This window comes from Sapajus apella, unplaced genomic scaffold (assembly GCF_009761245.1).
Source record: "Sapajus apella isolate SASKATOON/1434 unplaced genomic scaffold, GSC_monkey_1.0 scaffold128, whole genome shotgun sequence".
Classification (NCBI taxonomy): Eukaryota; Metazoa; Chordata; class Mammalia; order Primates; family Cebidae; genus Sapajus; species Sapajus apella.
The window spans coordinates 3,922,814-3,935,845 of NW_022437068.1; the positions used below are offsets into that span (position 1 = coordinate 3,922,814).

The 13,032-nt window shown below is 43.0% G+C and overlaps 1 protein-coding gene and 1 long non-coding RNA gene across 14 annotated transcripts in view; both read left to right on the forward strand.

The window, feature by feature from the left end:
* Positions 1-13,032, forward strand: part of NR2C2 (nuclear receptor subfamily 2 group C member 2) — a 90,139-nt gene that overhangs the window by 62,497 nt on the left and 14,610 nt on the right. For all 13 annotated transcript variants that reach the window (XM_032262356.1, XM_032262353.1, XM_032262350.1 and 10 more), the window contains 5 exons: positions 2,316-2,495; positions 5,000-5,147; positions 5,910-6,003; positions 10,389-10,522; positions 12,454-12,631. In XM_032262356.1, coding sequence (XP_032118247.1) covers positions 2,316-2,495; positions 5,000-5,147; positions 5,910-6,003; positions 10,389-10,522; positions 12,454-12,631 — 734 coding nt within the window. The remainder of the gene's footprint in view (positions 1-2,315; positions 2,496-4,999; positions 5,148-5,909; positions 6,004-10,388; positions 10,523-12,453; positions 12,632-13,032) is intronic.
* LOC116539423 lies at positions 2,511-3,493 on the forward strand. The gene is made up of 2 exons (XR_004264038.1): positions 2,511-3,178; positions 3,432-3,493. It is a non-coding gene; the product is annotated as an uncharacterized LOC116539423 (long non-coding RNA).

The following is a 13,032-nucleotide window of genomic DNA, read 5'->3' on the forward strand; positions in this document are numbered from 1 at the left end:
AACATCACTAATCCTCAAGGAAATGCAAATTGGAGTGAGGTACCACCTCACTCCAGTTAGGATATCTATAATCAGGCTGGGCTCGGTGGCTCATGCCTATAATCCCAGAACTTTGGCAGGCTGAGGCGGGCAGATCACATGAGGCCAGGAGTTTGAGACCAGCCTGGACAATGTGGCAAAACCCCGTCTCTACTAATTTTTGTATTTTTATAAGATAATATCTTTTGGCAGGGTGCAGTGGCTCACGTCTGTAATCCCAGCACTTTGGGAGGCTGAGGCAGGCAATCACCTGAGGTCAGGAGTTTGACACCAGTCTAGCCAACATCTCTACTAAAAATATGAAAATTAGCTGAGTATAGTGGCGGGTGCCTGTAGTGGCAGGAGAATCACTTGAACCCGGGAGGCGGAGGTTGCAGTGAGCTGAGATTGCACCACTGCACTCCAGCCTGGGCGACAAGAGCAAGACTCTGTCTTAAAAAATAAAATAAATTTTTAAAAAGATATATATATATGTTATCAGATTTTATATTTTATAAAATCTTATAAAAATTTCATGTAGAGAAATTATGTGAAGGGTGTGGCCAGTATAAGAAAGAAAGTATAAGATTTTATTTGATAAAATCATATAAAAATACAAAAATTAGCTGAGTGTGGTGGCGCACATCTATAATCCCAGCTACTCAGGACGCTGAGGCACGACAGTCACTTGAACCCAGGAGGTAGAGGTTGCAGCAAGCCGAGATCACGTCACTGCAGTCCAGTCTGAGTGACTGAGACTCTTGTCTCAAAATAAAAAAAGAAAAAATGTTTACAATTAAAAAGACAAATGAAAAGAAGTGCTAGGGAGGATGTGGAGAAAGGGGAACACTTAAACATTGTCGGTGGGATTGTAAATTAGTACAGCCACTATAGAAAACTGTATGGAGGTTCTTCAAAAATTAAAAATAGAACTACCATATGATCCAGAAATTCACTACTGGATCTATATCCAAAGGAAATAAAATCATTATGTTGAAAAAATACCTGCACTCCCACATTTATTGAATCACTATTTACAATGGCCGAGATGTGTAATCAGCCTAAGTATCCAACAGCAGATGAATGGATAAAGAACATGTGGTATGTATACACAGTGGAATACATAAAATTGAATGAAATCCGGCTATTTCTGGCAACATGGATGAACGTGGAGGAGGACATCATGTTAAGTGAAATAAGCCAGACAAAGACAGATACTACATGATCTCATTCATATGTGGAATCCTTTTAAAAAAAAAAAAAAAAAAAGAAATTAATACCATAGGAACAGCGTAGAACAATGGTTACCAAGACTGGGGAGGGGAAAAGTGAGAGATGGTTGGGAAAGACTGACCAGCTGCTACAAACTTACAGTTAAGTAGTAGGAACAAGTTCTGGTGTTCCATTGCACTGTAGCCATGGCTAACAATAAGGTATTATGTATCATAAAATACCTAGAAGAAAGGCTTTTGAATGTCCTTACTGCAAAGAAATGATAAATGCATAAGGTGATGGTCACTCTACCTGATTTGATCATTATACAACATGTGGATGTATTGAAACATTGAATTATACCTCATAAATATGAACAATTACAGTGTATCAAAAATAAAAAATTACAGACACCAAAGTAAACAAGATTAGAAAAATGAACTGTGTTTAATAAATGTATTCCTAGAACTGTATTTCTAGAAAGCTCTGAGTAAGCTAGCCCAGGTGAGCCATACGGTAACCCTCCTTTACTGTGGGCTTCAGCAGTCACAGTCCCCATGCTTTTTCTTGTGCCTATCCCGCTTCCCTGCAGGAGGTTTAGGAACCAGGATGTGAATCAGAGGGGCTAAATGCAGGAGTGAGACCCTCTGTACCAAAGCCACACATGCATATGTCTGCTATGTGCCACTCTTGGCAGGACAGGAGACCTAAGCCGCTTCACAAGCCCAGACCTCCAGGATTAGGACCCAGGTGTGTTCAAGTGGACAGTAGAGTTCAGCTATCACCTGTGAGCTCCTACTGTATGTTGGACCATTTATATAATAAGAGCACTAAAGTCATGCCATCTGCCAGATGCCATACAACCTGTCTGAGCTTCAGTATTTCCATCATAAACTCACAAGGCTACTTGAAAGATTGTAGAGAAATTATGTGAAGGGTGTGGCCAGTATGCTCAGGTCACATAGCACCTAACAGTATATGCACCCATCACTTTCATAAGACTTGTTCAGGAAGTGTGGCAGATCACCCCTTTGGTGAATGCACAAATATAGTGACAAAATATTTGTGTCTTTCTCCTGTTTCAGGCCGTCACTATGGGGCTGTCAGCTGTGAAGGTTGCAAAGGTTTCTTCAAAAGGAGTGTGAGGAAAAATCTGACCTACAGCTGCCGGAGCAACCAAGACTGCATCATCAATAAACATCATCGGAACCGCTGTCAGTTTTGCCGGCTGAAAAAATGCTTAGAGATGGGCATGAAAATGGAATGTGAGTAACAGTATTTAAAAACCACATGAGTTAACAACGGAGGGAGAGAGTAAACAAGAGTCCATTAAATACAGTTTCTATATCTGGCTTTAAGGTACTTTGAGAAAAAAATACCCGTCAGACTTTATTTTGGTTTACCTCGTGGGTCAACTAGGTGATTCAGAGCCAACGCTGTGGGGGTTGGTCTGTTCTCCTGGTGTGTGTGTGGAAAGCCTTATTCCAGATGCATCAGGAGTCAGCTTAGTGGAGTAGGGTGAACACAGGCTTTGGAGGAAAGCTGATACCAACACTACCAGGTCTGCCAATAAGAGACAGCTATGAATTTGAGGACACACATAGCCTCTCAGCCACAGGGTCCTCATCTGTGATCTAGAGCCCCTCACCTTACTTATATATTGCTCCTGAGGATTACATGAGCCTACTGTTACTTACTATCTTCTAAGCCCCTCTATGTTCTTTCAGCACAAGGCCTTCTGCCAAGTCTCTGTGTAGCTGGGGTTCTAAAGAGAAGGCTATTGCATCTGGATGTGTGGGGCAACCAGGGAAGGTCTCGGGCCCCTCCATTCCATTCCTGTAGCCAGAATTTTGGGGGTTAGGAATTTCAAAACCAGATCCCTGTCTACAGGGTCCATTCAGATGGGGGTCACTTCCCTAGCTAGTGGTGAAAATATGAAGACTCCCAGGTTCAAGCAGTTCTTCCTGCCTCAGCCTCCCGAGTAGCTGGAATTACAGGTACCCACCACCACACCTGGCTAAGTTTTCTATTTTTAGTAGAGACAGAGTTTTGCCATGTTTGCCAGGCTGGTCTCAAACTCCTAGCCTCAAGTGATCCACCCGGCGCAGCCTCTCAAAATGCTAGGATTACAGCATGAGCCACCGTGCCCAGCCCAAAGACGGGCATTTCTTAATCCTTGGAAGGGTCTATTTTGTTACGAGCATCCAAGATGGGCAGCACATAGAAATCCAAGGAGAGTGGAGTTAGGCTCAAACCACAGCAGGAAAATGGAGCTTAGCAAAGGCAAGGCATGCAACTTAGCCTGGCAAGGCTGGTGGCCATGGACTCAGAACTACAGGCTTCTGCTGAGTATGCTGCATGATTCTGTCATCTTCTGCATAGTTCCCTAGGAACACTGAAAACTGACAGATTTCAGTATTGGTGAGGGCATTTCTGGGAATAGGAATCTGCAGAATTCACTGGAGAATAAATGGAAATGTACTTTTTGAAAAATTAGAAATATCAACCTAATTTCTGCCTGGTGTGATGCTTTTACTTTATCTAGTGATATTGTTCTTCCCCTAAAGTGAATAAATAAATCATTGGCTTTTTTTACTCAGAGCAATGACTGAAATCAGTTTTTTTGTGATCACAGCTATAGCTGCAAACACAAGATCCAACTAGATAGCAGTTTGATTAGCAGCATATCTAAATGCTATTCCCTGGCCTTCGTTGCTTCTGTCTTTAAAAAGCTTTCATTTTCTTCAGTTGCTTCTAAGATACGTAGATCTGCTCTTATACTAGATTGCTAAAAGGAGAGTTTGCTAGCATGATATAAAATTGACACCCATTAAACAGTTTGCAGAAGCTATTCAGACTTGAGTTGGAAATTAGAAGGGTTCCTCTACAAATTGTGCCATAGGAAAAGCACACATTAAGGGCCCACTTGAAGATGGGCATTTTTTTTTTTTTTTTGAGATGGAGTCTCGCTCCGTCACCCAGGCTGGAATGCAGTGGTGCCATAGTCTTGGCTTACTGCAGCCTACACCTCCCAGGTTCAAGCAGTTCTTCCTGCCTCAGCCTCCCGAGTAGCTGGAATTACAGGTACCCACCACCACACCTGGCTAAGTTTTCTATTTTTAGTAGAGACAGAGTTTTGCCATGTTTGCCAGGCTGGTCTCAAACTCCTAGCCTCAAGTGATCCACCCGGCGCAGCCTCTCAAAATGCTAGGATTACAGCATGAGCCACCGTGCCCAGCCCAAAGACGGGCATTTCTTAATCCTTGGAAGGGTCTATTTTGTTACAAGCATGAAGTAAAAACAAGCTGGGCACTTTGGCTTATGCCTTAATTTCAGCACTTAGGCTGGGGCCAGTGGATTGCTAGAGCCCAGGAGTTTGAGTCCAGACTGGACAACGTAATGAGGCTTCATCTCTACAAAAATAAAAAGTAACTAAATAACATAAAATTAATAAAATGGCCCAGAGGCCTCATGGGTACTTCCACAGGCCACATAGGTGCTGTGCTGTAGTTTCTTAGCAGGGAGTACCACCCATCATGAGCTCTTTCTTATGCCTCTAGATTTGACATGGCATGGTTTGGCTTGATTCCTTTTCTCTGTCTGAAAAGTTCACTTTGAAGGCTGAGCTAGATGAATCTAGCACCAAAGCTTATCCTCCCTGCAGTAACGGATTTACTATAAAGAAAACCCCTTGCTTTACCAGGAGGGATGTGGTTTTTATTGATTTGAATTGTTTCTCTAAACACAAATATTTATGTTGTGATTTAAGCTGTACAGAGTGAACGGAAGCCCTTCGATGTGCAACGGGAGAAACCAAGCAATTGTGCTGCTTCAACTGAGAAAATCTATATCCGGAAGGACCTGAGAAGTCCCCTGATAGCCACTCCCACGTTTGTGGCAGACAAAGATGGAGCAAGGTCAGTCCCTTGTTCTCAGCTGCAGTCATCCTTTGCAGTTGATGGAGGAGGCACAGACATGCCCCAGAATGGTCACTGATGTTGCTTCCCACCCACATGCCACAGCCTCCAGCCTTGTGTTGCTTAATCTTGCCCCTTCTGGAGCTGCTCAGTCACCAGTCACACCTCTGGACAGGCCTGAGGATGTCTGATTTACGATGGAATCAGAACTTCGCCAAGCCTTGAATTCAGATTATGTCCTGTAATTTAGGCATCATTCATTCAGGAAGACAATTATTTTATAATTCAAGATTGGGGTTTTTCTGCAGTACAGACAAAAGGCCTAAGGTGAGATAAGGTCTCAGTGCTACAGTTAATTTGTACATTCTTTTCAAAGTAATCTATTGAACTTACTTTAAAAGGTACAGAAAGAGGGGAAAACAAGAAATCCAAAATGTATCAGAGAGTTGAGGATGCCTTGCTGATTTTCTGAAAATCAAGTTAACTTTTTTCTTGGCAGAATGGCCACAGTTTGCAGTCATCCTGGAAAGCCCTGGGGGATGCATCTGCATTTCATCCTGTCTCAAGCTGTAAACCTGACTTTATGTACATCTCATTGAAGACAGGTGGGGGGATTGTTTAGTCACTAAGCGACTGAGTCTAGTTAGAGCTTTTCTACTATTCAGGCAGCTCCACAAATGTGGAGGGACAGGTAAATGCAGAATGATCATACTGTGCATAAAATGTTGGAAGCTACTCTGGGTTTCTTTATGTCTTAAATAGACAAACAGGTCTTCTTGATCCAGGGATGCTTGTGAACATCCAGCAGCCTTTGATACGTGAGGATGGTACAGTTCTCCTGGCCACGGATTCTAAGGTGACGTTCTCTACTCATGCTTCTTTCTCTCTTTTCCTTTATGCTGACATTATAGGCTGCTGCCCTAACTATGTGTACCACCTTCTTTCTGGCCTTCAGAGACCACATCAAAAGTGTGACCTGCATCACAGTCTCCTTCTTGTTGTGATAGCTATATTGGGATTTGTTTTAGAGATGCCAGTGGCTTTTCAGAAACCTCAGTCAGGGCTGGCTGGTCATAGTGACTGTAACATGTCAGTCTAGACGTCAATTTAGTGGACATTCTGTGGTTCTCTTTTCTATTATAGTTTTCTTTTTCTCATATACACATTGGCAAACTACTGGCATACCAAGCCAAGAGCTACTTATTCTAAGATGGCCTTTTTGCAAAAGCCCCGGGTTCCTTTTTATTAGATGATCTTCAGGAGCAAGTTCAGCCAGGAATCTGACAATTTCAAATCAGTCATAGGGATTTAACTTGTGAACAGAGATGTTTGTCAGTCCAAAAGGGAGAGACTGGCTGGCTCCTGTGAAGATAACCAAGAAGAATTTTCACAGAACTCATTGTTTTTCTCATTGTGGTACTCCCAATGTAAACCAAGTAAGGAAGTAGTAGCAGCAAACCTCAACTCTAAAGACGGGGACTTAGTAATTGAGAACACTGGCATTGCTGTGACCGTTAGAACCAGAGCAAAGCCTGCAGGCTTCCTTCTCATCTGTTCACAATCTCATGTATGGGTGCACTCGGGGCATTACAGGGCATCCTCTTTTGGGAAAGAGAAGACAAAATTTAGAGCCCTTGCCTGTCATGGAGAGCCGCCCTGCATGCTTTGGTCCTCAGGATGGGCTTTGCACCTCCTGTTATGGGCAGGGGCCACATGCATCATGGGAGCTGATGGATTACGTGGGTTTAAGTTATCACCAGCACTCGTTCTGGAACAGTGGCTCTGACTGTATAGTCAAATGCAAAGAAAGCGTAAGCCTGAAAATAAGGCCCACATAACCTTAAAAACAGATTACCAAGTGATTGACAGCAGCCATTCTGTTGGACCATCCACACAGAGACTGGGAATGAGAACCAAGACTGCAGAGCTGGCTAGACCTGGAGTCTCAGAGTCTGGCACTGTTCTTGGTACCCAGGTGGTTCTTTCCTGCACTTACAAATCTCTCGGTACACAGTGAGCATTCAATAAACGTTAACGGTTAGGAATTAGTTATTGTCACTTTGGAGGAGAATGAACGCAAACCTGTATGGCATTTCAGGAATCAAGAGAGAGCTTCAGAGGCAGACTTGTGTCCTACCCCATTCCTTCCTGCGTACAATGGAAACAACAGTAACCCCCAAAGAATTTTGATACAACTAATAAAACATATGCAAAGCACCTGAAGGAAGCTACTTTCAGAAATTGTTTTCCAATTTTTCTTTGAAATATTTATATATTTAAAATAATTTACAATGAAGGAAGTACAGTGCTGTTACAGAGCTCCCACTTTGCCTTCACCCGGGTCCTCCCAGTGGTTATGTCATACATACATACCTAGGATACAGTATCACAACCAGGACATTGGCTTTGGTACAAACCATATGTATTGTTTTATGTCTTTTTTATATTTCATTCTTGTTCAACTTCATTTCCTTCAACATACCTTTCTATTATGAGGATCTTACAGCAGTTGCACAATATTCTGTGTCTCTGTTGTGATTTATTAATCATTTGTTTATGACCTTTTCTACTGATCCTAGGTTTTCACTTTTATAATCAAGACACAACCTTGTGTATACATTATCTTGGTTTAAGTGTATCTCGGGCTTTGTTTTCTAAGACAGTGTCTTGCTCTGTTGCCCAAGCTGGAGTACAATGGTATGATTTTGGCTCATGGCAACCTCCACCTCCCAGGGTCAAGTGATCCTCTCACCCTTAGCCTCCTGAGTAGCTGGGACTATAGGTGCACACCACCACGCCTGGCTAATTTTTTGTATTTCTTTGTAGAGACGGGGTTTCGCCATGTTGCCCAGTCTAGTCTTGAACTCCTGGACTCAAGCAATTCACCCATCTCAGCCTCCCAAAGTGCTGGGATTACAGGCATAAGCCATTGCCCCTGGCTTTCTTTTTTAATTGAAATATAACTCACATACCATAATACTTACGCTTTTAATGTCTAATTTAGTGGTTTTTAGTCTACTTACAAGGTTGTACAACCATCCCCACTACATAATTTTAGAATATTTTCATCACCTCAAAAGAAACCCTGAACCCCTACTATGTAGTCACCCCTCCTTCCCCACTCTTCTCAAACCTGCCAACCACTAATCTGCTTTCTGGCTTGATGGTTTTGTCAACTCTGTACATTTTGTATAAAGGAAGTCATACAATATATGGTCTTTTGTGACTGGCTTTTCACTCAGCATAATGTTTTTAAGGGTCACCATGGTGTAGCATGTATCAGTACTTAATTCCTTTTTATTGCCAAATAATACATCTTTTTTTAAGGCAGAGTTTTGCTCGTTTCCCTGGCTGGAGTGCAGTGGTACGACCTCGGCTCATTGCAACCTCCACCTCCCAGGTTCAAACGATTCTCCTGCCTCAGACTTTCGAGTAGCTGGGATTACAGGCATGTGCCACCACGCCCAGCTAATTTTGTGTGTATTGTTTAGTGACAGAGTCTTGCTCTGTCGCCCAGGCTGGAATGTAATAGCACAATCTCAGCTCACTGCAACCTCCGCCTCCCAGGTTCAAGCGAGTCTTCTGCCTCAGCCTTCTGAGTAGCTGAGATCACAGGCGTGTGCCACCACCCCTGGCTAAGTTTTGTATTTTTAGTAGAGACAGGGTTTCACCATGTTGATCAGCCTGGTCTCAAACTCCGGACCTCATGATCCACCCGCCTTGGCCTCCCAAAGTACTAGGATTACAGGCGTGACCCACCACAGCCAGCCAATTTTGTGTTTTTGGTAGAGACAAGGTTTCACCATGTTGGTTAGGCTGGGCTCAAACTCCTGACCTCAGGTGATCCTACCCACCTGGCCTCCCAAACTGCTGGGATTACAGGCGTGAGCCACTGGGCCCAGCCTAATAATATACCTTTGTATGACTATACCACATTGTATTTATCCATTAGTCAATTGATGGACATTTGTGTTGTACTACTTTACATTCTCACCAACTGTGTATGAAGGTTCTGATTTCTCCACATCCTTGCCAACACTTGTTATTGTCCATCTTTTTGATTATAGCCATCCCAGTGGATGTGAAGTGGTATGTCATTGTGATTTTCATTTGCATTTCTCACGATGTTGAGCATCGCTTCATATGCTTATGGCCTGTTTATATATCTTCTTTGGAGAGATGCCTGTTATCTTTGGGTTTTTGTTGTTGCTTTGTTTTGTTTTTGAGACAGGGTCTCTGCCTGCATGCTAAGCTGGAGTGCAGTGGCACAGTCATGGCTCAGTGCAGCCTTGACTTTCTGAGTTCAAGTGACCATTCCACTTCAGCTTCCTCAACTGGGACCATAGGCATGCACAACCATGCCTGGCTAATTTTTTTTTACTTTTTGTAGAGACAGGGCCTTGCCATGTTGCTCAGGCTGGTCTCAAACTCTTGGGCTCAAGTGATCTTCTGCTTCAGCCTCCTAAAGTGCTTTTCCCCCTCTCCTGTTTTTATTTTTTTATTTTTTCAATTTTTTAAAATTAGAAATGGAATCTCTGTTGCCCAGGCTAGAGTGTGGTGGTACGATCTTGTCTCACTGCAACCTTCGCCTCCTGAATTCAAGTGATTCTCCTTTCGCAGCCTCCCAAGTACCTGGGGTTACAGGCACCCACCACCATGCTGTGCTAATATTTGTATTTTTAGTAGAGACAGGGTTTCACCGTGTTCACCAGGCTGGTCTTGAACTCTTGACCTCAGGTGATCACCTGCCTCGGCCTCCCGGAGTGCTGGGATTACAGCGGTGAGCCACTGTGCCCAGCCTCGTTTTCCATTTTTAAATTGGGTTATTTGTCTTTTTATTATTGTTAGAGTTCCTTAGAAATTCTGGCTACTAAACCATGAGACATATGATTTGCAAATATTTTCTCTCATTCTGTGAGTTGTCCTTTTGTTTTGTTTTGTTTGGGTTGTCTTTTACTTTCTTGACAATTTCTTTTGAAGCACAACAGGTTTAATTTTAGTGAAGTTTAGTTTGTCTGTTTTTCTTCTGTCATTTTGTCACATATATAGATTTGTGTAAATACCACCACACCAAGATACAGAACTGTTACATCACCAAAAAGATCTTCCTCGTGTTGCCCCTTTGTAGTCACACTCCCCTCGAAGCTGTTTTTGAACCAACATTATAACTTCATTGGCCTGAGAGTAATTTGCATATGTGTGTTCATTTTTAATGTTAGTATTTTATTTTTTGTTTAATAGGCTGAAACAAGCCAGGGAGCTCTGGGCACACTGGCAAATGTAGTGACCTCCCTTGCCAACCTAAGTGAATCCTTGAACAACGGTGACACTTCAGAAATCCAACCAGAGGACCAGTCTGCAAGTGAGATTACTCGGTATGAGCCTATGAGGGTGGAGGCCCCGCTCCTGGCCTGCACACCCTTCCTATATTATGAGAGTGGAAAACAGCATTTTGCTACCTATGCTGTATTTAACCGAGGATGAAAAAATCATTACAGTGACCCTCTACATCTGTCTTCTTTCAGATTTTAACTATGGGAACATAGACCCACTTAATGTTATACAGTATAAAACAGTCCAAACCATGGAAAAGGAAATTGAGTAAATCAGTAGAAGTATGGAGATAACTGTTTAAGTGGACAGCGGTTATTTACATTAATGACTGTTTAATAATGCATTTGCATATTAAGAGTTCATTCTCTTTCCTACTTTTAACCTATTTTTCTCATCTATATTTTTTCTTTTTCCTTTTTTTTTTTTTTTTTTTTTCCTAAACAGAGATGGGATCTTGCCATGTTGCCCATGCTGGTCTAGAACTCTTGCCATGTTGCCCATGCTGGTCTAGAACTCCTGGGCTCAAGTGATCTTCCCACCTCAACCTCACAAAGTGCTGGGATTATAGGCATGTGCCACCACGCCCAGCCCTCATATATATTTGTTTCTCAGTAGTGAAGTCAGAGCTTAAATCTACCAGGGTAACTGGATTTGATAGTGGCTGATAAATAGCATGAGCCGGTGCCAGATATTGATAACTGCTGGTAAGGATGTTTCTTCTCTGCAGTTTGGCTCTTGTGCTCTGCTCCTAACATGCCAGACCCGCCACATACAGAGCTGGAGACTAATAAGTGCTCCAGTCCTTTGTTCACTGTGGTCTGATAACAAATAAGATCTAGGTCCAGTGGAAAGAGGGTAGGATTTGAATTAGGTAGAATTCTGGTTCTGCCACTTACTATATGGATGGTCTTGGAAAAGGTGTTCAACAACTTAAGGTCAACATTAACATCTGTAAAATGGAAGATAATTTTTACTTTTGGAGGGTACTTGTGAAAAATAGAAATTAGGCCTGGGTGCAGTGGCTTATGGCTATAATTCCAGCACTTAGAGAAGCTGAGGCAAGAGGATTGCTTGATCCCAGGAGTTTGAGACCAGCCTGGGTCAATGTAGTGAGACCCCATCTTTGAAGAAGTAAGTAATAAATAAATAAATATAAATTTGCCCATGAAGTTAGGTAATATATAGCTCAGTACCTAAGGTGATGTGTAGATAATATATTGAGCTTTCATTGTTTGCCGGGCACAATGGCTTACTTGTGTAATTCCAGCACTTTGGGAGGCAAGGGGCGTGGATCACTTGAGGTCAAAAGTTCTAGATCAGCCTGGCCAACATAGTGAAACCCTATCTCTACTAAAAATGCAAAAAATTAGCCAAATGCCAGGGCTTACACCTATAATCCAGCTCTTTGGGAAGCCAAGGCAGGTGGATCACCTGTGGTCAAGAGTTTGAGACCTGCCTGGCCAACATAGTGACATCCCGTCTCTACTAAAAATACAAAAAAAAATTAGCCAGGCGTGGTGGCATGTGCCTATAGTCCCAGCTACTTGAGAGGCTAAGGCAGGAGAATCGCTTAAACCCGGAATGTGGAAGTTGCAGTGAGCCAAGATCCCATCACTGCACTCCAGCCCGGGTGACAGAACAAGACTTAGTCTCTTAAAAAATGAAAAAAAATTAGCTGGGTGTGGTTGCATGTGCCTGTAGTCCCAGGTACTCAGGAGGCTGAGGCATGAGAATTGCTTGAAGCCAGGAGGTGGAGCCTGCAGTAAGCTGAGATCCTGCTACTGCACTCCAGCCTCTCTGCTATCTCTAAATAAATAAATAGGAAGATTTCATTGTTAGTGTTTCCCTCACCAGGTAGAATTTAATTATCTTTTCCCATTGTAGTTTTTCTAAATCATATGTTAGCTAGAATTCTGTTCCCCCTAAAAGCTGTAGATTTCACCACACTTCCATGCTTCATTTTTGCTCACAGGGCATTTGATACCTTAGCTAAAGCACTTAATACTACAGACAGCTCCTCTTCTCCAAGCCTGGCAGATGGGATAGATACCAGTGGAGGAGGGAGCATTCATGTCATCAGCAGAGACCAGTCGACACCCATCATTGAGGTTGAAGGCCCTCTCCTTTCAGACACACACGTCACATTTAAGGTGAGTGGATTTAGCCTAAACATGTGCCCCCAACCTGCTGGGGGAGAGGTTCTGTACCAAAGCTGGTCTGCAGTTTTAAAAATCACACCTTGGACGCCGGGCATGCTGGCTCACGCGTATAATCCCAGGACTTTGGGAGGTGGAGGTGGGTAGATCACGTGGTCAAGAGATCGAGACCATCCTGGCCAACATGGTGAAACCCTGTCTCTACTAAAAATATAAAAATTATCTGGGCATGGTGGCGCATGCCTGTAGTGCCAGCCACTCAGGAGGCTGAAGCAGGAGAATCGCTTGAACCCAGGAGGCATAGGTTGCAGTGAGCCAAGATCGCACCCCTTTACCACCCCAGCCTGGGCAACAGAGCAAGACTTCATCTCAAAAAAAAAAAAAAAAAAAAAAAA